This window comes from Hoplias malabaricus, chromosome 13, assembly GCF_029633855.1.
Source record: "Hoplias malabaricus isolate fHopMal1 chromosome 13, fHopMal1.hap1, whole genome shotgun sequence".
NCBI classification, from domain to species: Eukaryota; Metazoa; Chordata; class Actinopteri; order Characiformes; family Erythrinidae; genus Hoplias; species Hoplias malabaricus.
Genome location: NC_089812.1, coordinates 21,657,739 through 21,683,116, shown reverse-complemented (window position 1 = coordinate 21,683,116; position 25,378 = coordinate 21,657,739). Strand labels below are relative to the sequence as shown.

The 25,378-nt window shown below is 42.9% G+C and overlaps 1 protein-coding gene across 1 annotated transcript in view; it reads right to left on the bottom strand.

Annotated features, from left to right (window-relative positions):
- Positions 1–25,378, bottom strand: part of lrrc4ba (leucine rich repeat containing 4Ba) — a 64,268-nt gene that overhangs the window by 4,907 nt on the left and 33,983 nt on the right. Inside the window, exon 3 of the mRNA XM_066642493.1 lies at positions 1,653–2,192. Coding sequence (XP_066498590.1) covers positions 1,653–1,898 — 246 coding nt within the window. The 5' untranslated portion in view covers positions 1,899–2,192. The remainder of the gene's footprint in view (positions 1–1,652; positions 2,193–25,378) is intronic.

Here is a 25,378-nt window from a genome sequence, read left to right as displayed (position 1 = left end):
TCAGAAACCTCTGTGCTATCCAGAGAGAGAGCTGCTGTCTGTTTTAACTTAGCATTGTTGCTAGCTTACTTGTGTATGTGGTGGAGTAACACTCGGAGAGTGTTAACTGAATTAACTGTGGTCTAATTCCACATCCCTTCTTTGATTCAGATATGGACCTTCGCAGATATATAAACCAGCCTTTACAAATTAGCAGCTGGGCTTGCTAACTTTGCCAGATTACCAGTAGAAACATGGTAACATTCACTTTACAAAAAAAAATTATTACTTGCTCCACTCTATGAAATCTCTGTGCGTCTTTATCAGCTTTACTTTTTATAAAAACATCTAATATAGCAAATCTCTAGTATCTAATGGTGCTCTAACATATTTACTGTTACACTTGAGGTTTTCTGTAAAAAAAATAGGTCAGAAGTTGTCTTCTTTTGCCCTTCCTGGCTTCTCTTTCCAATATTTTGCTTCAGAAATCCTGAATTTGGTTTCATTTTAAGCAGGTTTGAATCACTCACTGCTGTCTAGTCAACAAAACAGCAGTTGCATGATATACCTACGCACAGGCAGATCAAAACACTTTTGTTTTTGTTGTGCTGTTGTGGGGGTGGAGGGGGATAAATTAAAGGAATCAACATGCAAATCTGGTTCAGAATTTATTCTGGAAGGGTGATTTTCTTCAGAATTTGTTCTCGAAGACACTGTCTGATTATATTTTTCTTTAAAATAACAAAGTATATAAAAATTAACATCCAAACTAAGTTTACTTCTGAGGCTAGTAGAGGGCCCTTCATCAAAAGTGGGCCCTGGGTAGTCCACCATTACTGGCAATAAGACAAATGACCCACAGTTATACCAACCTGGGATGGGGAAGGCAGCACAAACTTCCTCTGGGACATATCAAACCAGCCACCACTTCTTTTCTAAATGCTACTAAAACAATATGAAACAAATCTGAGCTCAATTTGCTTTGAGTAGAACCGTAAATGCCCAGGTGTTTATGCTGGTTAACAGACATCCTCACTGCACAGAATCATGCTGAGGTGTGGGATGAGAAACAAGGCTATCAGACCCATCCAGAGAGAGCAAAAACTAGTGTGCACTCTTAATAATCCTGGTTAGAGAGGGTTGGGGCATCACCAGGGTTGGAATTCCAGATCTACCAATGCATGATCTGTGGCCTTGGTGGAAAAAGATACTTTTTTAAAACACGTGTTTAATCCAATATATTAAAATATCTGAAAACTGTTTGTTCTTGGGTAGTGTGCATATAACAAATCTGTTTAAGACTTTCTGTATTATATTACAACTCAGATGTCAGGTTCCCATCACCACTGCTGTGAACAAGTCTGATTCAGCAGGACAGAGCATTGCACAACAGACTCAGTGGCTTCTATTTTCCACTACGCAGGCGGTTAAAATCCCCCTTTAAAAAGTTAGAATTCCCCTTTAAACCCTTGCATGTAGAGCTTGCTTTGAAATTAGGTCACTTCCTAACACCTGATTCAGCAGCGACTTGCCTTCACTGGCTCTTTAAGCAGTGCTTGTGCTATGGGTTCTGTATGCTTCTGTAGTTAAAGCTTCAAGAGTGTTCACACACACACAAAATCAGCCACTCGCATAGACCAGGGATGCAGGGAAGCAGCAAGGTCAGTGTTTACCTGTATGGAGTTCTCCTGTAAGTTGAGGTATCGCGTGTTGTTTGAAATGTTGTCCGGCACCTCGTCCAGGTTCTGTCTGGTGCAGATCACTCGGCTTGCCTGGTTGGAGCAGCTGCAGGACGTCGGGCAGGTCGACGAGGCTCCTGCTGCCTCTTGGCCGAAGAGGAGGAGCCACAGTGGCACCTGGGCCAATAGGAGGAGGAGGGGGGAGGGGCTAGGGAGGCCGGTCACCGTGGCGATACGCATGGCAACTGGGTCATGACCCTTCCCGTAATCCAAGGGTGTACGATTCCGGATCCGAGAAATAAATATCCGTAGTGCTCCTACACTTGCAGTTCACTTCAGTCCTGCATTGTTTCCTTTTGTTCCTTTAAGCTGAAACACTCCACCGTCTCCTCGTGAGCTTGTTTGTTCCTTCCTTCCTTCCTTGTTTAGTTTTAAGAAGATGTGACACATTTACATATGTTGTGTCTCCTTTTCCCTTAAAGCGTCCTCTGGGAATCGGAGAAGCCTCTCTGCGTCAAACGTGTGTGAGCGTTACTGGAAAAAAAGAGAGAGAGAAACAGAGGAGATGTCAAGACTGCGCATCTTCATTTTGTCGCCAGCTCTAGAACATAAAAACATGGAAATAAATCCTGTTACACAGAGTAAACTCTAAGTCACTTCCACAATCTCATCATCATCTAACTCTCATAAATAAAACCTACACATTAGTGCTTAGTAACATTTTCTACGATTACCTGAATAATACATATTAAAGAGCCGTATTCTCCCCCTTCTCCACAAGGGAACACAGTTCTGGGTATTAATGAAAAACGCATGTGACCTGCTTGGGTCAAAACACCACGAGGATCAAACCCCACAGCAGCATTCTCCCCCCGTCTAAACAGCCCTGTTTAAAATGCCCACTTTCAGCGCATGTTCCTTTAAATAATAATGAGCCGCTCGCTGTTCAGCTCGACCCTGAGCGCACAGCAGTGAGGAGCAGAATCTCTGGTTTTTAGCTGTTTTTGCCCAGTTCTCTTTCTCTCAGTTTTTCTCATTGCTCTTATTTCTCCGCACTTGGGACAGTTTTGCTCAGTTTAGCCTCGTCATAAATGCTGGTCCAGCTCTGTGATTTGACAGACTCTGACAAGGGGACGGGGCGATTCTGAAATCTCTACACATGACCTCAGAAGCGGTGTAGAATTAGAGTGGCTCAATCCCATGTTTTCTGACATAGGCAGCACATAGAAAACTGACTGGGGTGTCTTGTGTCCCAGTGTGTGGGTGGGTGAGCTCCAGATCCAGACATTACATGCACTCTTTAAATTAATAAATTAATCCACTGCTTCATTTTGTTGAGGGTCAGTCTGGGCCTGGAGTCTACCTGAAATCATTGGGCGCAAGGTGCAACAGTATGCAAGTGTCAGAGATACCCCCCTTATGTAGTTTCCAGTCAAGAAAGTGATTTTTTGCAAGCCATTCCTGGTACCTTTAAACTGCAGCAGCTCACTGAAGCTCAATATCACAGCTTGTCAAATTCGGAGCGCTACCCAGCATCACCTTTAGGCCTCAAGGTCTTGAAAGGTTACACTGGCCTCGTCCGTTGCTTGTAACACAGATAGAAGACAACATACTCAAGTCCGCATTCACAGCTCATTAGCGTCAGAGTTCCACATCTAATCCTCAGGTGTGTGGCAGCGCAGTGTAGCTGCTGCGGGTCATTGTGCTAATCCTCGCATCTGCAGGAGCCTGTAAGCTCCAGGGGCCACGGCGAGGGCGTGCAATGGCGCAGTGCGTTTACTTTGATGGATGGTTAATTCAGCACAGACCCTGGGCAGCAGAGTTCTGATCTCACTGCGGGTTATTTAGACCCGGCTAACCTCATATAAGGGCAAATCTGCCAAAACGGGGGCCTTTATTAATGATGATCGTCCTAATGATGGGGCGCCGACACGCCAACTCATTTGACACAAGGAGTCTTCGCAGTTAAAGCCAGGCTCTGTTGGGGGGTGGGGAGGGGGGATTCTGGGGGTGAGGAAGAACGAGGGATTATTAAACTGATAGATGACTGTACAGCCGCAGGGAGAGAAGGGAATTATCAACACTAATAGATGAATACTGAACAGCTACAGAGAGGGGGACGAGTCTAAGAGCGATATGAAGATAAAGAGAGAAGTGGGAAGGAGGGAGAGAGAGAGAGAGAGAGAGAGAGAGAGAGAGAGAGAGAGAGAGAGAGAGAGAGAGAGAGAGAGAGAGAGAGTCAAGACAGAACGAGAGGGAGAGACACAGACAAGGCAGTTTTAGAACAGGGAAATAATATTAGAGAGATTGAGGGCAGAGGAAAGGAGAGATATGGAAGGCAAAAGGGAGAGAAGATATAGAAGGAGAAGTACAGACAGAGACATTAATATTAATAATCTCTCCCAGAGAAAGAGAGAGCAGGAGATAGAGAGAACAGCGAGAGAACGGAATGGAGGGAGGGGGGGATGGCTCAACAGAAAGAAATGAATATGAAACACAGAGATGGAGGGAGGGCAACGACAACACAGAGGTGCATATAAAGCAGAGAGGGGCAGAGTAAGTAAAAGAGGTGGGAGATGGAGAGATGTGAAAGAAAGACAATACAGGCGAATGAATATCAAGCAGGCAGAGATGGGCTGAGTGGAGAAGAGAGGAGTGGAGAGGGAGGTTGAGCTGTAGTACATGGGCAGAGAGGTGTAGAGGAGGGGGAGAGAGAGTCAGGGAGCAAGGCTATGAGCCTGGTTAGATTAATCAATACTGCGCATACAGTGTGTAATGACATTAAGACCAACACTCAGGCGAGGGAAGACAGACTGCAGAGAGGAGTCAAGCTCCATGACAGCCTTGATCTAGGTTATGTTGTGTTAACAAATGCCATTTGCAATGCTGCCACACAGCAGCTATGTAGTAAGACTACACCCAAAAGACTGAAGTCTGAACTCTGAAAATTCACCCCAACCTCACAGTCCTAACCTCAGGGTCTAAATCCCGAGAATGTGAACCCTTGATTCTTAACCCAGGGAACTTAACACCAGAGTCTGAACCCAGAATGTGAAACCTAAAGTCTTAACCTGAGAGTCTTACCCTCAGAATCTGAATCCCAGAGTCTGAACCCTTGAGTCTTAACCTGGGAGTCTTACCCTCAGAATCTGAATCCCAGAGTCTGAACCCTTGAGTCTTAACCTGGGAGTCTTACCCTCAGAATCTGAATCCTCTAGTCCTAACCTGAGATTCTTACCTCAGTATCTGAAACCCAGAGTCTGAACCCTTGAGTCTTAACATGAGAGTCTTACCCTCAGAATCTGAATCCCAGAGTCTGAACCCTTGAGTCTTAACCTGAGAGCCTTACCCTCAGAATCTGAATCCCAGAGTCTGAACCCTTGAGTCTTAACCTGGGAGTCTTACCCTCAGAATCTGAATCCCGGAGTCTGAACCTTCTAGTCCTAACCTGAGATTCTTACCTCAGTATCTGAAACCCAGAGTCTGAACCCTTGAGTCTTAACCTGAGAGTCTTACCCTCAGAATCTGAATCCCAGAGTCTGAACCCTTGAGTCTTAACCTGAGAGTCTTACCCTCAGAATCTGAATCCCAGAGTCTGAACCCTTGAGTCTTAACCTGAGAGCCTTACGCTCAGAATCTGAATCCCAGAGTCTGAACCCTTGAGTCTTACCCTCAGAATCTGAATCCCAGAGTCTGAACCCTCTAGTCCTAACCTGAGATTCTTACCTCGGTATCTGAAACCCAGAGTCTGAACCCTTGAGTCTTAACCTGAGAGTCTTACCCTCAGAATCTGAATCTCAGAGTCTGAACCCTTGAGTCTTAACCTGGGAGTCTTACTCTCAGAATCTGAACCCTTGAGTCTTAACCTGAGAGTCTTACCCTCAGAATTTGAATCTCAGAGTCTGAACCTGAGAGTCTGAACCCTTGAGTCTTAACCTGAGAGTCTTACCCTTAGAATCTGAATCCCAGAGTCTGAACCCAGAATGTGAAACCTCAAGTCTTAACCTGAGTCTTATCCTCAGAGTCTGAACCCTTGAGTCTTAACCCGAGAGTCTTACCCTCAGAATCTGAAACCCTGGATCTGAACCCTTGAGTTTTAACCTGAGAGCCTTACCCTCAGAAACCAAACCTTATAGTCCTAACCTTTAATCTCATGAGACTGAACTATAGAAGTCAAAGTCAATGGGTTCAATGTCCAAGTCTGACTGTCAGAATTCTGAATCCTAAAAGCCTGAACCGCTAGAAGTCAAACTTTTGTTTGTGTCATGAGTCTGATCACTACTGTCAGACTATCAGACATGAGTCTATCACAAATTCCAGAACTTAAATCTAATAACCATGTTCACCAAGCACATTAGACAGGCACTCCAGACACTGGGCATCAAGCAAACCCCAGAGGCCAAATCCAGGATACAAACCCCATTGGCTAAAACACAAGGGGTGGCTTCTCAGACAGTGATTAGGCCTAGTCCTGGACTACACAGTTTTTTCAATTGTGATTTTCATTGAAAGAAGTATATAGCTCAGGACTATGTAAACTTTGTATTTCAAACATCAGGAACCCAAAATCCATGAGCCAGACTCCCAGAAACCATGTACAAATCTTAATCCCCAAACCCAAATCCTGTCAGTACAAGCCCAGGTTCTGAACCCCAGGAACCCCAATCCCCAGAGACACAACATCCTGAGATAAATGTGTAAATCCCTAGGTCCAAACCCCAAAAGCAGGACCTCTAGGCTCTGCTGAACAAAAACAGCAGGACTGGGAGACTCGGGGTCTCCAGCAGGTTTCGGTCAACCCCAATCTGCATCTGCACCTGCTCCAGCCTCAGCCTCTGTACAACCCCCCTCCCTCTCCCCCTCCTCTCTGCATCTGTGTGGAATGCCGCAGGCCAGCTTGCCAGGCGAAAGGACGGACGCCCTCGCCATAAAAAACGATTATTAAAACATCGTGCTTGAAATTACCGTCACCTTATTTTATTTATCCGCGTTGTGTCATCTTCACGCATGACTGACAAGAGACACAATTAGCTCCGAGTGTGAACTGCCACGTTAAGTGACCGTAATGGAAGATGACATCTGCTGCGATGGCGCTGATGGGAAATACAGTTCGTAAATGACGGCGCTTGATGGGAACTGAGTCAGCTGTGGGCCTGCTGGGAAATGTAGTTGCTTGTGTGCTCAGAGTCATCCATGCAAACTGAGCCATGCATCTACGACTCTGGGGCCCTTCTATGGCCACTGGCTTTGCCTTCACTGCTCTCCAAATGCCTTTGTCCCTCAGTTGTCCCCATCTTAGTTCTTCCCATCCCTGAGCATATCTACATCCTCCTTCCGTTCTCCATCCATGCGTGTCCTGCAAGGTCCGGCTAGTGTGTAAATACTGCACTGCCCTCTACGTTTGATGAAAGATTAACCTGCTGCTCTGACACATATTAACCCTTTAGCCTGGGCTCTACATCAGCTTTCTACCCCCCCCCCCCCCCCCCCCCCCCCCCCACATACACCTTTCTTCCTCTCTCTCTTGCCTGTTTGCTCCAGCCATCCACCCCCTCCCTCTTTCGTCTCTCTCCCTCAATGCAAACCTTAGCGAAGGGAGTTACCATGGTTACCTTTTCACCAAACTCAATCTTTCTCTCCCTCTTTCTCTCTCTCTCTCCAGCTGTACAACCCTCCCCACCCTGTTCTACCATCCCCCTCTTGCTCCCTCTCTCTCTCCTTCCTCCATCAGCCGCTCATTAACACGCAGGGACACGTCTCCTCACGCAAACACATGCACGTACATAAGCAGTATCGCAAACGAGACTGCAAGAGTCCTCGAAGCATCCAGAGCCACAGAGCAGCGGCGAGTGCACCAAAGCCCCTCTCGCCCATGCAGCGCACACCGAGGACGAGACGCATTCCGAGGCGAGGAAACACAAGCATGTATCACTTGTAGTGCCAGCTGCTCCAGCCTTTGCATGAGATGCAGGGATCAGGCTCCTCCAGGGGAAGTCTGTGTTGCGGAATAAGTTACCAGTGCGGCAGTACCCGTTTTCGAGTAAAAATAAATAAATAAATAAAATCCCTTAAAATCCTCCGTAACAGAAACGGAAGCGCTTTCAGGCTTCCGTGTGGGACAGAACATTCAAGGCAGCGAAAGAGAAACACAGGCGCACACACACACAAAATCTTTAAGGAATGCTGTGCTGAAGTCGAAGGCGCTGGCTGGATGCGCAGGAGGAATGGTGTTTCTATTTTTGCTCTGGCACTCTGGAGTTCAGGTAGTTGGCCGTGTTTTCACTCCGCTCTTTAAGGTAACGCACTGCAGACGAGGCCCAGGCTGTACTCAAATAAAGAATCCTGCAACGTAAGCAAAAGCGGCGTGAATAAAACAAATCTCCTGAAAAGCAGCGAACCCAACGCAAATCCATCACGAAAGTAATGATCGCCGTCCAGACTGTTCGCTGCTGCCAGATGCTCTGGCTTCGTGTCAGAGCAAATATCTCATTGTTATTGTTTTTTTCCCCACTTCTCTCTTTCTTACTGTAATAAAGCCATAACGATTCATTTGAACCGTACTCTTGAAGGTTCCTCCGTAGGCCGTCATAGCTGAAGAATATGAAAGGAAAAGAGAAGGGATTCCGAATCGGAAAAAAAGCTGTCTGAAGAAATGAGAAGTCAATAAATATCCTGTAGGTACGAAACGGAGGGCAACAAACCACAGCAAACCGCAGGAATGGGATGGATGTGCCCTAGTGCAGGAATAATGTGTTTTAAATGTAAATAAAGAATCGATAACAAGGCCATGTACTCTCCCCTGACTCAACACTTAGCTAAGGCCCTTATCGTCTCCTCGGATGGGGTCCAGACTAATGTACATGAGCTTTAAAAAGAAAAAAAAATAATAAATAAATCACTGCATACAAGTCCATCAGCTGCCCAGTGGATTCGGGCTGTTACTGGTGTTATTCCCAGAGCAGCTGATTTCCACCTCTCTAAAGGCCTCTTCACAGCAAGTGTGTTTTTCTGGGCAGGAAAAAAGCAGGTTTTTAACAGAAGAACCTTCACATCTTCTCCTTTCAAGCACAGCATCTAAAAAGCTCACACACTGAGTACACCATGCTCTACAAAAAAGACAACATGGGGAGGTACACCACCTTATATAAGAGCCGAAGCTGCAGACTGAGCCATTCTGAAAGTACTTTTTTGTCAAGGTACTGTCAGAGATCACCTTTCATTTAAGTTCCAGTCTTAAGTACAAGCTATTCATTTTCAGGAGATGTGTCTGAAGAGATTAGATACAAGATATAAAATACATCTAAAATCTAAGATAAGCCACATGTGCTGAGGGAAAAAATAAATAAATAAGTAAAATAAAATAAAAACAACACTCAGAACTCTTCACAGAGAAACAACTCCACACCAAAACTGTCCCAGTGAGATACACAGCACTTAAAAGGTTTCATCTCTCAGAGATCAAGCTTCATCAAGCTGTTTGTGTTCATCCTTTCACTCTACTCAACTCCACTCTGTGGGTCTGAAAGGATGTGGAGCTGGAAAGAAGAAGCCTACATTGGGAATAGGAAATAGACACAAAAGAAGACAATCAAAGTAAAGTGATGATGTTCTCAGAATGACTGACTTTTCACCTCACTGAAGGTCTGTCCCTAAACCTACCGAGCTCCCTAGGGAGGCAACGACTCCATAGACAGCTGTTTAAGTCGGCTGTGTTCTAACAATCTTCTATCCTCATGAAGCAGATTATTAAAATGCTGTACTTAGAGAGCGATTGTGTCACGGCTTGTTCTCACAATAGGTGTTTACTTCCCTCAGCTACTAGTGTTGCCTCAGTGTTTCAGGCCAATGGATTCTGCTCTTCCCATTTTTATCGCGATTTTATTTATTTTTGCTCTGGGAGAAGAGCGACATAGACAGGAGTTGTGCTTGCGTTGCATCATGGGATTGCCTTCATGGTTGAGGAAGTGCCTTAAAATTCGTCCAGATTAATGTACCTCAGTAGGCAGCATAATGAGGTGTCTAAGAATTGGGACAGCCTACGTGTCGGGAGCACACACACTATGCTCTCTGGTTGGACAGGTTTTGGGACAGACCCTAAATGTCTACAGGGTCCAACCAATGTCTAAGACTGAACTTTGGAGGCACAGCTGCTGTGTTCATTAAAAAAACGAAAGCGAGTCTCTGACAAGAATAAAAGCTGGGTTAAAGACTAAGACGTGACAGAGTCTGTGTCCACTCTGTGAGACACTCCTCCGTCGTTGGTCCACCTTGTAGATGTAAAATCAGAGACAGTAACTCATCTGTAGCTGCACAGTGTGTGTCGGTCGTCCTCTAGTCCTTCATCTGTGACACAGGACGCTGTCGGCTGGATGTTTTTGGTCAGTGGACTGTTCTCAGTCCAGCAGTGACACAGACTGTGTCTGATCCACTCGCACCAGCACAACACACACTAACACCCCACCACCACGTCAGTGTCACTGCAGCGCTGAGAATGATCCACCACCACATCACACCTGCTCTGTGGGGGTCCTGAGTGCTGATGAGCAGGGTGACAAGGGGGCTAGCAAAGTATGCAGAGCAATTGTTGAACTACAGTGTATAGTGTATACGAAATATGAAAAAAAAAAAAAACATCACGGTGGTATAATTCCTTTGTCTTGGAAGAAACCTCTTTATATTCTTACGCAGGATCTTGGATGTTGCTGTCGTTTCTCTGTATGTTTGTCCTATTTTTTCCTCTTTTAATTATCCGTATCGTACACAGTGTGTACTGCACTTGTGGCTGTGTTCTTTCTCTGCTCTAATTGCAACAAAACTTAATAATGAATAAAGAACAAATAAATCACACTGCAATGTACCACGTTTGTGTGCCATTCCTACTCATTATCCATGTTATAAAGAGAAATATTAAAATCACACAAAAAAGGCATTAACTTAAAGAAGCAACCTCACAATTTTGATTCCAGGGTGTGGAAATAAAGTGTGTGTAAAGTCGCCTCTGTGAACACACTGATTTGAAGGCAGTTTTACTGTGAAATTTTAATTAAGAAGACATGTCGGACCTGAAATGGCTCGTAAATAAACTAAAGGCTTTATTAAATGTGACAGAGAGTGAGGATATCAGGAGGCTGCAGAGACTCGAGTGTAACGCCTTATGACAAGCACATTTTTAATATTCGCCACAGCGTGTTAAATGGACACTACATAACACTTCAACTCAGCGGCAACCAGGTCGTGTAAATGCAAATGTTTAATGAAAAATTAGTCTATGAGTGTGAATATATATAAAAAACAAAACCAAAAAGGCCCTTAAATTATACATTACTTCAACAATGCCATTAATGTATTTCTTTAATAAACAGCATGACTGAGCTAGACCTTTATTTAATTATTTATGAATTTATTTACTCCAGTTTTTGCCAGACTTTCTCCCCACCCCCCACAGTACCTCCAGCCTCAAGACGGCAGAGTAGCTGTGGGTAATACTGGACCTGCCTCCACCCAGTCCTTCACAGGGCGACACACACACTCACATTCACTCATACCTACGGACACTTTTAAGTCTCCAATCCACCTACCAACGTGTGTTTTTGGAGCGTGGGAGGAAGCAACTGGAGGAAACCCACGCAGACACGGAGAAAACACACCACACCCCTCACAGACAGTCACCCGGAGCGGGGCTCGAACCCACAACATCCAGGACCCTGGAGCTGTGACAGAGACACCACCTGTTGCATCACTGTGCCGCCGGCTCTTCATCACCCTCAGAAATAAATGTATTTTTGTTTCTAACTTTTATGCTCTCTTTTACTATAGGAAAAAATGCTGTTTATAATTTCTCCACCCACATTGTGTCTCACACCCTGCCTCAAAAACGAAAGGGGTTTGACCCTCCTGTAAGTAAATCTAAATAAGTAAAGAAGTAAAAAAAACTGTCTAAATTTAAAATGAAATTAGGTTTTCAGACATGGTAAGAGAGAGAGAGAGAGAGAGAGAGAGAGAGAGAGAAACTTCTGACACATTTCCCTCAGAAAAAAGGTGAGCGTGAAGTGGCCCGAACTATAACAATATTGTAGTAAAAAAAAAAAGCTAGCAGCTAACAGTCTCCATTTGCGCTCATCTCTACAACAAAGTTAGCCTCAACTCAGCAACTAACTTGTAAAATGCCCTGAGGAAGAAAGAGCAGACACCTCTGATGCAGCGGGACACATGAAGCAAAAAGAGCTCCCCAAAGGAGATGGTTAACAGGTGTTTCCCTTCCCAAGAAACCATAATATATTTAGAATATTTTATTTATAAAGTGCCTTTCAAAATACCCAAGGACACAATCACAGAGAAAAAAAATGATTGAAAATAAGCTAAAACAATAACAATATGAAAATAAAACCAGAATTAAAATACATGTAGGAGAAGGACATCAGTAAAAGATAGGGTTCCAGATTTTTGATCCTGCAACAGAAACAGCTCTGTCACAGGATGTGTGTAACCTGGAAGGAGTAAGTTAGATGTTACACTATAATGCCAGGATTAATAGCTAATATGAGTTTTTATATTTATATTTGTAGAGGATTCTGGAATATAACAGGTGTGGGGCCCGCGGCTCAAAATATAGTGCTACACCCCTGGTTGTATATGTCTGAAATATACACAGGGAAAAATGCATCAGCTTGAGTCTAGAGTCATTCACTACCCTGCACCCCAGCCTGCCACAGAAGGTGGAAAAAGTGTGGTAATAACATGTTTGCCAGGCACACTATCATATTTAACTAAATATATGATCATTTTGGCAAGTATTTACTGAAGTTATTTGGGTTGATATTGAGTTGTGGTGTTTTCTGCCATCGTAGCTTTTAGCGCTAAACTAAAAAGGCAAAACTTGGACTCAGAAAACAGCCTTGGCTGATCTGGGGAAGTGTAAAATCAGGAACGTTGAATCTATCGCCAAACTATTCCTTTATGTTAAATATTGGGAAATATTTTAACGCAGCTTTTGGAAAACAAAAGGTTAAAAATACACCAAAAGCAAGTTCTGATGGGCCTCTGAAAAGCCAGGAGGGGTTTGTGTTGGACGTCTGAGTGGAGAGCACACAGAGGTCCAGTAAATCCCACATATCTTTGATATTGATCAGCAGGTCAATTTCCAGAGTAAATTATAAGAGAGAGGGCTCTGGGAGTCTCTGGAGACTGAATTTTCAGATGGACCTCCAGAGTTTGTGTCCAGTGTCCTTCAGTGAAGTTCAATTTAGAGTCTATCCTGGACATCCTGGTTGTACATGGCCAACGTGGTCTTAAAGCAGCGATTCAATGCATGGAATCTATTAAAACTGAAGCTTTATAAATGATTTCTTCAAAACCATCAAGTCACAAAGTGATTAGCTTGATGCAACAAATGGAAAAAAAAGAAAAAAAAAACACTTTATGAATAAAAGAAAAACCTCAACACTTTTCTTAACACTTTGTTTCACATGGGTATGTTTTTGTGGTGGCACAATAGTAACAATTACTTGCCCTTAATACATGTGTAAATATAGTCCCTTCTCTATGTGCAATAAAATATTAATATCTCAAAATGTTTATTATACAGTTAGTTCTGATCCTAAAATCTGATTGGATGAGCTGCGCTTGAAGCCATTTTTAAAATACTCGATATACGCTATAACCACCTCACAACATCTGAATTCCATATTAATACGCCACTGTCTTAAACCTTGGGAGTAAAAAATCGTACAGATTAATATAATAGTCATTAAATTCCAGATTAATATAAATTGCAGTCCTAATCATTAAGTGGGTGTTTCATGTGTAGACTTCTTAGCTACCAGAGTTGACATTAGTGAAGGGACGGTTATTACAAACACTACTCACATACGTGATTTATGAATTGAATACTGAAATTCACTGTCACTGTTTTATTCAATTTACCAATAACAGCTTAATATCAGGACACAGTACAGTGCTTGGTTAAGCTAATGCTACTCAGCCAGTTTCTTGAGCTAAAGCTAAAAAACACAGCCCAAAGCTAGCTCTATTCTTCCTGCAGCTTCTCCTCTAGAGTAAGAGTAACTTCAGAAAGAGGACAGAAATGTAAGTATTTCTATGCAACTAAAAGTCCCTGAATATACGTGAACATATATTGTTTAACGGAGTGGCTATGCATCGCCCTCATGTTGCTTAGCAACAGTGCTTGCTGTTAATGGACTACATTGTGTGGTGGAAGAATACTTCATTGTGAATGTTTATGTATAAATACGTTTATGAATTGAACATTTGTGTATTACACTGTATTTTATGTTGACTGCCGTTTTATAAAGTCTCTAAGCTACTAGAGACTTCCCTGTGATAAAATCGCAGTAACGCACAGCCTCTCGTGACTTATTGCTTTATTCTACCTCTTTTTTTTTCCAAGTTATCTGAAAAATTAAAACCTATTTACACTCATTTCTATTTAAATTTAAGACATTAATTGACTTCTCCTGTAACCTTCTCCAATTTAAATACATTTTTTTAAGTTTCGAACAGTGCAATATGACTTCTAAAAGATGAATACGTTTACTATGTTAAAAAGGATCATTTAGGCTCATGTCAAGCCTCACATAATCATGGATCATCATCATCATCACCATCTTCCTAGCCTCTGGGTTAAGTCTTACTGTCTATCTCTGCATAATGTTGGTAAATAAATCATCTTCCCCATGTTTGAAGCATGTCTTCTTCAGGAAGGAGGAAGCTCAACTTTACTGATGAAATTTGACATGTAGTGATCTCTCTTTATTTTTAGTGAGTCACATGGGGAAAGAGGATGGCGTGGTGTTTTTTTTTTCTTCTACATTTTGCTGCACACTACCAACAGATCCTTCATTACCGCACATCAAAAACAAGCTGTGCCATAATTAGGCTTATTTCTGCGCATTCCCACTTCTCCCATCATCATCGTCATCTCTGTATTTGATGTTCTCAGACAAGACAGTGGAGGTCCTGCAGCTCTCGTCTGTAAAATCTTCTTCACTGCCAGAAATAATGTCTTGGCGAGGGAAATCAACTACAATCTAGGATTATTTATATTCCCCACCTCCAATGCAGTCACCAACAGTTTGCGCTGTTAGAGAGGACTCCCCCAATAACACAAAACGACATCAAACCGGGAGGGTGACGAGGACATCGTCGCTATCTGGAAAAAAATAAATATGCGTCTACAAAATAGTGATTTTTACAGGAGAGGGGAAAAAACCTTAATTTTCAATGGAAGCCATTGTAAAAAAATTTATTCCAACTCAATGTGGGGTTTTTCAAACTTCTTTCAAGTGACCCACATTTTGTGCATTGATTTGTATTGTGACCGAGGCAACACAAACTCTGAACATTTACTACATTATAAAATGAATATAACGGAAATTGTCCATTTGTTTCTCCACACCGTTATTAATCAATATTTAGGGTGAATCCCATTGTTTTGCCCAGGGGTCTCAGTCCTTGTTGGGCAATAAACTCAGAAATGTCAGTATGTTAACCGTTATATTATTTTAGTGTAAAGTAGTTTCAGTGCATTATGACTCTTTTCTTCGTAACAAACATAAAATATCACTAGTAGTGATGTCTCGGTAGGTAGCTAATTAATTTCCAATCAATTATAGCGCCTGACATTACTGTTACATTTAAGGTGGAACTGGAGGGTTTGAACAAAAAGCTGCTGACTGATAATGGGTTGTAATAAATGATTGTGGAACACTTCTGAATGTGAATGAAGCGCTGTTTCGTGTTCTGATGACGTATCGGGCTCTTGAAGGGTTGTCCTCTTTTGATAGTGTAGGCCCTATCACCCTGTTCCAGGTATGACACTCAAAAACAAGGGGTTAGGGGCTAAAATAAAAATTGGGATTCACCCTGAAGTTATTACAGCAGCAGCTGGGGTGAGTACTCCCCTGCGTTGTGTGAAAACAATTTAATACTTTTTGAACTGCAGGTAACTAAATGCCACTGGAGTTAACGTGCAGAGATTGCTGTGTTGCGCCTGCTAATAGACACCCGCATTGGCTACAGTTGTGGTTGTAATTGGGAGAGAAGGACTCACCCAGAGACAGCGAGGCTGAATGTCTTCTCTTGGACCCCTGGTCCTGTGGACTGAGGGATGGATATGGATATGGCGTCTTATAATGTTACTACTCTCAAAAAGAACAACCTTTGACATATAACCTGCACTAAAAGATGTCTTGGCAAGTGAAATTGGCTTTAACCTTGTTCATATTACCTCGTCTTGTGGAGGAATAATCAGACCCTCAGTGTGTATTAGTGCCAGGCAAAAGCCAGCATTTAAACCAGCTGAGCCTGAGCCAAAAGCAACGGCCTCGACTCGTCACAGAGCCGGGGCTTTGACGGAGGTGAAAGGCACCATTGTGCGACGTCACCACACTTGGCCATTTAAACGAACATAGAAAAACGCAGCGCAAAATCCCAAACACTGCCTCTTTCTTCTGAAACCACAGAACAGGAAGACGCTTCTCTTCAGGGCAGGGACTTCTAAGGGATCCCCGCACCAGGACGGGACCTACTAGCATTTATCAAGCTTCAAATACACACTCTTTAAAGATAACAGCACTGACATCTCAGACTTCTGCTCACTTTATGTTCAATGACCAATTTTTTAATCAAAATGTTGCAGTCTGTGTGTATTAGGTGTACAAATACGTTTAAAAGCCTTTTTTCCTGTAACTTTTATTTTGATTAAAAATATACATTCTCCCGTTCTAATTGTAACTGTTGGACAGTATTAAAAACCTAAAAATGAAGTATTAACACACTATGTTCACAGTCATTAACACTGAGATTCCCATCAGTAAATCTTCTGAACCCAAATTCACACAATTTTGGACACAATATTATGCCCAAGAACAGAACACATTCATCAGTTTTCTGCAGCACTTTTTCCTGATGGAGCTCATAACGACTGCAGCGCCCAATAAATTCCTCCATCTTAACAAAACTTTTTTTTTACTTACAATCTCTTTTTCTGGGTGTGATGGACAGCCTTCCTGCCCCCCAGTATTCAGCATGATGCTAGCCCCCGAAGGTGTCTATTGCCTAAGATACAGTTAATGTCCTCCTTCAAGCGTGCTGAGCTGTTCACTAGAGCAGATGGAAAATAAGCGCTGTGTGAAATTGGAGGAGTTTTCACTAAAGGGGAAACAGGAAAGACTGAACTGGGGAGATCACACACCAGAGAGTCAAACAAGGATACAGTGTCTTTGACTAAAAGTACTGAATAGCACCTCCTTGTGGAGCAGTTCCTGAGCGTGAGTGAGTGACACCACCTTCTGGGGCATTCTTGGTTAACGGTACACGAGTGTATAGGTATATGAGTGAGTGATTATGTCTGTCTGTGAGGAGTTGGTGTGTTCTCCCTGTGTCAGTGTGGGTTTCCTCCGGGTGCTCCGGTTTCCTCCCACAGTCCAAAAACACACGTTGGTAGGTGGATTGGCGACTCAAAAGTGTCCGTAGGTGTGAGTGAATGTGTGTGTGTGTGTTTCTGTGTTGCCCTGTGAAGGACTGGCGCCCCCTCCAGGGTATATTCCTGCCTTGCGCCCAATGATTCCAGGTAGGCCCTGGACATACCATGACCCTGAAATGGATAAGCGGTTATGAATGAATAATGAATAATGAATATGAATGATAATGAATGAATGAATGTTTGCAATTGGACAGTGACAATATGTGAGTATCAAGTACCATGATGTAATTTATTTCCCTGTATCACCCACCCTTTTACCGTACGAGGAGCTTCTGTGGGGTCGTCCCCATGCAGCCAAGGGTCGAAATTAAATAATACAAACGTAAAATAGGTCTTACTCCATGGTCCAAATAATAAAACATAAAAAATATCAATATCACAGTCAAAACACTGCACAGAAAAATCACAACTAGCCATTTCCCCCGGATGGTCCAGTCCCTCCACACACTGCTCAGCGTGTCCGGCCGGCTGTTAGGAAGCGTGACTAATAGTGTGCTAACTCTCCTGCTTTGTGCGCTGCGTGTAATTGGTGATTTATGAGGGGCTCCAGGGAGAGGAGCCCCCAGGTTATTGAAATATTCTGCACGGGTTCGAGGCTGAATGTTTGTACAGGTAAATCAATGACGCCAGTCGATACCCTACCCATGGCTACGGGAGCTGAGTATGTGGGTGTGTGGGTGTTTAGCTGTTTGTACGGACCAAACGCCTGCAGAACATTTTGACGTTCGGGGGACATTTATTTTGCTGCTTTCCATGAGGACAAATGAGGTTTCTCCTCCAGTTTTTAGAGGAAAGCGAAAAAACAGATGCCAGTGCTGCTGTTACAACATACTTCTACCATATTTTGTTTCTAAAATCAAAATATATGTGATTACGCCACTGAAAAAAAGAATTCTTCACAGTGGTGGTTAATGAAACGCCTTTAAAAGCTCCTTACAGAAAGTTATAAGATGAAATGTTTCTGAACACACTTGACTAGTGAGGTTTTTGCCAGAATGTTTTGAAACCATTCCTGTTGGAGGGGTACATGCCAGTTTTTATAAGGCATAAAGAAATGATTTCCCACTATTGCCCATCATCATCTTTCTATTCGATAGAGGTCACTGCTAGTGTTGGAGAGGAAATAAGTGGCTGGATGTGGACTGAAGACCTGGAGATGCCTGGTTCCCTTCACCAGCAACTGGAAAAACAAAATCAGGGCTCACTTTATACCAGGTTCCTTTCTCAACAGAGACCTGTTTTCTCAAAGAAATCTGCAGCCCCGCCTCTAAAGTTCAATCTCAGAAGCTGGCTGCACGTTCGGCTTCTCCGTATTCAGCTCACATCCAGCGATGCTGAGGTCTGGGCTCTGGTACATCTGGTATGTTCTGTTCTGAGAAACACCAGCAGATTCTTTGTTTGACTGTCCTCTTTTGTGTCAATTTCCTTTTCTCAGTGCAGGATTATTCTCACCAGCACCAGCTTTATAAAATTCAGATGATGTTTCCCCACCATTTGCTGCTCTCTAGTCAGTAAATAAGTTTAAAAAGTGTGATGCGAATCTCTCACTCTGCTCACGGCAGAGGCATTTGGAGTTTCTCAGACAACGGTGAAAACTCTAAATGTTGAAAAGTACAAACTGAGATGAGAATGTCGCTCTATTTCTGCTCCATAGGTGGGTAATATTGACATATTCTTGCTGTTTCAGATCACTTAAAGTGGAAATGTCTCTAAACTCAGGAGACGGCTAACTGCATTAGCGACAGTGCTACAAAACTTAACACCTTGTTACAAATGAGTTTCTGTGGAAATTCAAACAGTGAATAAAGACTTACAGAAGAGTTACACTTCAGCCGCGTACAAACAACAAGTCTCCCTCAATCACACCATTCCACCTTAAAAGACACGGAGCTTAGAGTTGCATTTCCCCACCATCGTAGACGTTCCCTTTAAGTGCTACCTGATAGGGAGACTTCTGGCGTGGGAGCAGGTCTTGTGCGGTTCTGAGGGGAGGAGGGGAGTCCTACTCCTTACTTCCTGTGGAGAGTGGATGATCTTGTATCTAATCTACTCAGAAATAAAAACGAACAACTTGAACATAATGGGTGTTTTGACTGGAAATTAAATAAATGAAGGGCGATCTCGGTATAAACACTATTTATATGAGCCCATATATCCTGGCACAGTATAAAACCAAACCTGTGTGTGTGTGTTCGTGCGAGCTCAGTCTATCTCAGTGACAGCTAAAGATATGAATATCACAGTGTTTTATTGATCTCCTCCCGATATCACCCCTATTTTCACTTCACACTTAATTTTTACACACTGCAGAGATGCTGCCGTCTGCCAAGGACGTGGGGTGTGTGTGTGTGTGTGTGTGGTAATAGAGTGGGCTGCTTCTGATTGCTGTGATTGGGTATAATGAGGCGACAGTGGTTTTTAAAAAAAATATATATAATAATAATCTACTCAACTTGTCTCATGAAGTTTTAGAGCTGAGCTGGGGGGTGAAGAGACACTCACTCTCTCTGCACACACGAGTCTGTCACACGAGACAGGTGTTATTATATCCTGTATGTATTATATATTTTAATATTCCCATTTTTGATCATTTGATAAGACATATGTGGCCTGAGCCTCCGAAGTCCAGATTGAGGGGTCTCAATACACCACACCCAATCTCCCTAGAGGGAAAAGAGAAAAGGGTTCAGGAGGTTGGGTTCAGAGCTGAATCCAGTGGATAGTGGAGCGGCTAAGGCCAAAAAGCACATCTCCATCTCTATAACCCCTTATTTACACCTGCCAGTGCATCCTTCACCAGGTGTTTCACATCACAACGATAGCGGCAGGTGTTCAGGGAGTGAGAGGAGTTATCTGGTTTAATCTCAGCTCTGGACCCCACCCCGCTGAAGTTTTCCTCCTTGCCGTGCACATTTCCTCATCAGGGAGGTGGACCCCTGTCCCATGAGCTCTGTCTTAAAATTTCAAGGAAAAAATGAAAAACAGAAATAAATACGTCATCTTTTTGCTGGACACGTCCTCTTTGTGGGACCTGAAAAAGCGTCCTGCCTGGATATGTAAATCGCCAAAAATGTTGCTGTCTGCAGGATTTCCCGCCCCAATTTGTGCCCCACACCCTTCCTTGAAGTGTGCAATTTAATGACATTTGATGACACTGTTGTAGGTGAGCAAAATCGCCACGAGGGTTCAAGTGTCCCAGTGGTCAGGGAGCTGAAAGCAGAATTGGGACAACTTCGTGTGTTTACATCGCTACAGCTTAAGCACAATTCACTAGTTTCCAGCCGATCTCCGCTCCGTTTTACTGTGTATTTAAAAGAGCCTCAAATAGAAATGTGTTGAAAGGGGTTAAGGTAATTTATCATAGTCACATCTTCATGTTTGGAGGGGTTTCTCTGACCCACAAGCCTTTCGTTTTCTGCTCTGTATAGTTTACAAAAATTGAGTCATCTCATGTGTCCCAGTAACGGCACGAATACACGGACACACCTGACCGTTACTGACTTTCTGACTACAAAATTACAGATGCACAGCTTGGGTTTAACTTTAACCTTGTATGAATCAGGTGAAATCTCCAGATTATTAAAGTCAGAAGAGAAGAGAGTGAGAACACAAGGAATGAAGCTGTGAATAACAAAGCGCAGATCAGACCTTTATATGAAATGTATGTAAATATATTAATACGAATGCCTGGTTCCCAGCGATGCCCTGTCCCTTTATCAGGTAGCCACCTCTCTTCAGGTTGGCAAAATGTAGTGCTTGCTGTTAGTAACGTTTAAAACATCACTGTCCAAATGTAATCTTGTCAGATTCTGTCATGATCAGGACTGTGTGGCTCCAGTCTCACGTACGTTCATTAAGTTTGTGTGTAAAGTACTTAATGAACATGTTAGTTCCAAACAAACACTTTTACTAAAATCTGAATGCACCACCAGTCCATACACTGTGCCTTAATTAGCATCTACCAACTAATGCATATTCAGGCACTGAGGTAAACAATGGCACTTTTTCACAAAGTCATGGGCAACGTGCACTGATTTCTTACATTTTATAGGAATATATATATATTAACCAAACTCTATGTTTATATTTTCAAAACTGAGCCAATTTAAAGTTAAATACCTTTGCGTATATTTTTGTCATAATTTGTCTTGGCATTCCCTCAGAACATCTGAACACGTAATGCCTTTTCAAAAATAATGGCAACATCAGACGAGTGTCGACAAAACCTCACCACAGCCTTAAAGGTTTGTCTTAATGAATAATAAATTAGTGTGTTGTGAGAGTTATTTAGACAAATAGGTGTTAGAATTACTTTGTGATATCTGCACATTACGGTTAAATATAGGATTGGGCTGAAAATAAAACAACAGCAAATAAAACCAGTCATTTTCTTAATATACAGATGTACGTTATCTCTGCCATAGTATTATGCATTTTGGGTGATACAGATCTCGCTTTTACCGAAATCGACCACAAATATCTACATCATCATAATTATCTAAAGGATGTAGCCTGTCTCTTAACATGATTCGTGAAAATGATTCGTCCCACTCAAAGCGCACCGAACAAGCCATACTTTGGTCGCCGTTGTTTATGTAACGGCTTACATCTGCTTAGAGGTAGGTGTAAATGTTTAGTAGTTACATGCTCCTTACATACAAACTGGTTTGGGTGGTGCAAGCCATTTTGATTTAGTTATGCGTAAACCTGAGTTTTGTAAAGGCTTATTTTACAATTAGCCTATGTTTGAACTTGTGCAACCAGCCACAGGAGTTTCCTGCTGTAACTGAGTCGCTTAAATATCATTTGAACCCAGTGATTTTTGAGGTTTGTAGTTTGGCGTGAACAGAAAAACACAGGCGTTGCTTGATCATGAACTGGCAACAAGTTTTTGTAGTTCATGTGTTTTTACTGTTTAGAGCCAAATGCTGAATGGAAGAAAACCTGGTCATAAAGGCATTTGTTAGTTGTCTTCTTAAAGAGTATCTGTTTATGTATTACAGTTCAGAAACACACTTTCATGGATGCATTTGTCAGCTTTAAACACCCTCTCATCGCCCCAGACTCATGCTGCCAACATACTCCAAGTGTCTTCATTTTTTGTAAACCAAAATATGGTCACCTTAAATACATGAAAAATCTGTTTCCGTAATAGTACTGACCAATCAGAGACGGCTTTACTCCCTCGGTTTTAAAAGATCTTCATGAAATCCAGAGCTGCAGTGAGTGTTTAATTACAAGTGCAGTGTAAAACAGCAAGCAACACATAGTTCTCACTTCAATTCCACGCTAAGATCTTCCATTTTCTCTTCTCTAATGAGTCTCTCTCTCTCACACAACCATTTCTCTCTCTCTCCGACACTCCCCTCCCTCCCTTCTCTCTGGTTTATCAGTAGACAGTGCTGAAGCCAGCAAATCAGACTTCCACTCTACCAACTGCTCCAGGCCCTCAACACCTGCTTGTGTGTGTGTGTGTGTGTGTGTGTGTGTGTGAGAGAGAGAGAGAGAGTTCAGAGAATCTGAAGCCCATATTCACACTAAACATTAACATCTGTCTGCAGTCATCTGATTAAAGTAGACATTGCTCCCTGTGTTCTGAGTGTGTGTCCAGGGTCGGATTCATATCTGAAATCAAATCAGTGTAATCCAAGCCCTGGTGTCAGAGAGCGAGCACAACTGGTCTCTTTGGTCTGCGTTGGGAGGAAGGCCCTATGTGGGTGTTTGAGCCAGAGTAATGGATCTGGGCAGTTGGTGTTCTCCTCCAAGTGTGCTGAGCTCCAGTGGCATTGCGTAGGCAGAAGACTGGAAAGAAGCAGCATTTGACTTCACACATCTCAGAAGGTGCATGTCCCCCTCACTCTCCAGTGCTGGGGGAGCTGTGTGACGTACACCTGCTGTTTTGGTCAAGGCCAGAATTTCTCTTGGTGTTTAAAGCCTGAGACATGGAGTTTGCTGCAACAGATATGCCAGTCAGCCATGGTTGTGATGTCACAACTCATGAGCGTTTGGTTGTTTCTGATTGGTCAGAATCATCTACAGATATTTGTTCATTCATTGTCTGTAACCGTTTTCCAGTTCAGGGTCATGGATCTGCATGCTTATGCGAGTGGATCTGTCTCACACAGATATGTGTGTGTGTGTGTGTGTGTGTGTAAAACAGCTATTAGAGCACCTATAAGCCAGGGCCCCCTCCATTATCACTTTTTGCTTAAATATTACTTTAAAACAGATAAAATATATATATATTAAACTGAAATATCTAAGAAGCACCTCCAGCTACAAGATCTACTTTCAACCTCGGAAATTTAAATAAGAGAGAAAAAAAAAGAAACTGCTGACTGTTTCATCTTCAGGCACAAGCCAAATAATTATCATTCTTCTGTTTAAAACGAAAATGTGCTTCTTCAGAGACATTCAGAGTCACGTGTCTGAGGACACTACGTCCAAACCTGTGCTTCTTTTGAAATGCAAGGTGCTAGGGGGTCAAAGGGGAGTTACAGTCTTCTAAAAAAGGCTTTACACCAGATGCTGGAACATTGCTGTGAGGATCAGATGGCATTCAGCCACACCACTAGTGAGATGGTGGATGATTAAATCTAGATCCCAAACACCACTTCAGCTCTATTTCTCTGGCACACACTGACACTGATCAATGTTGATGTGTTGGAACATATCCGGTGCGCTCAATGGTAGATTAATTCAATTAAAAGGAGGAATCAGTCTTTTTTAGCAGGAACACACCCTGGAGGGGGAGCCAGTCTTTCACAAGGCGACACACACTTATACCTTTGGACACTTTGGAGGCTCCAATCCACCTACCAATGTGTTTTTGGAGTGTGGGAAGAAACCGGAGCACCCGGAGGAAAACCACGCGGACACAGGGAGAACACATCAAACTCCTCACAGACAGTCACCTGGAGCAGGACTCGAACCCACAACCTCCAGCTGTGACAGAGACACTACCTGCTGCACCACTCTGATGCCCAATCCAAAAATATATAGCAAAATATTTATGAAATTAATTTTATGATTTGTACAAATATTATATAAAGTGCAACTCATGAGACAAAGCATCAAATTGCTTTGTAGTCCTTTAATGAACCAGTTTATGCCCCAGAGAGTGGGTCTCTCACATGCCTTTGAGACACATCCAGGCCAGGACAATGGCAAATGATTGACTGCACCTTTAAGTTTTGAACATGCAGTGAATATGAGAAATGAAGAAAATGATTTATGATTTTATATTCACAATCAATTTAAAATGCTCACCGCTAAAGGCACGTTTACACTTCATTCCTCTACAGTACACAACACACTCAGCACAGAACACCATGCAGCTTTTGGCTGGAGGAGCGTTCGAGCAAAAGAAAACACACCCCCTGGTCTTAAGAGAGACCCCCCCCCCCCACACACACACACACTCTTCTGACAAACAATTAATCAGCAGTTTGGAGAACTATGCAGGATGACAAACTGTGTTCCTGTGGCTGGAGTGGGAGGGTGGATAGAGTGGAAGTGATTTAAAGAATCATTCATTCATCTTCTCTAACTGCTTCATCACATATTCACCCATTCACTCACAAACACCTGTGGACAATACCACACATTCACCCATTCACTCAGTCACTCTCACACCTGTGGAATATCACATTCATTCAGTCACTCTCACACCTGTGGACAATACCACACATTCACTCAGTCACTCTCACACCTGTGGACAATATCACATTCACTCAGTGATTCTCACACCTGTGGACAATATCACATTCACACAGTCCCTCTCACACCTGTGGACAATATCACACATTCACTCAGTCACACTCACACCTTTAGACAATATCACACATTCACTCAGTCACTCTCACACCTGTAGACAATATCACACATTCACTCAGTCACTCTCACACCTGTGGACAATATCACACATTCACTCACAGCCGTGGACAATATCACATTCACTCAGTCATTCTCACACCTGTGGACAATATCACATTCATTCAGTCACTCTCACACCTGTGGACAATATCACACATTCACTCAGTCACACTCACACCTGTAGACAATATCACACATTCACTCAGTCACTCTCACACCTGTGGACAATATCACACATTCACTCAGTCACACTCACACCTGTGGGCAATATCACATTCACTCAGTCACTCTCACACCTGTGGACAATATCACACATTCACTCAGTCACTCTCACACCTGTGGA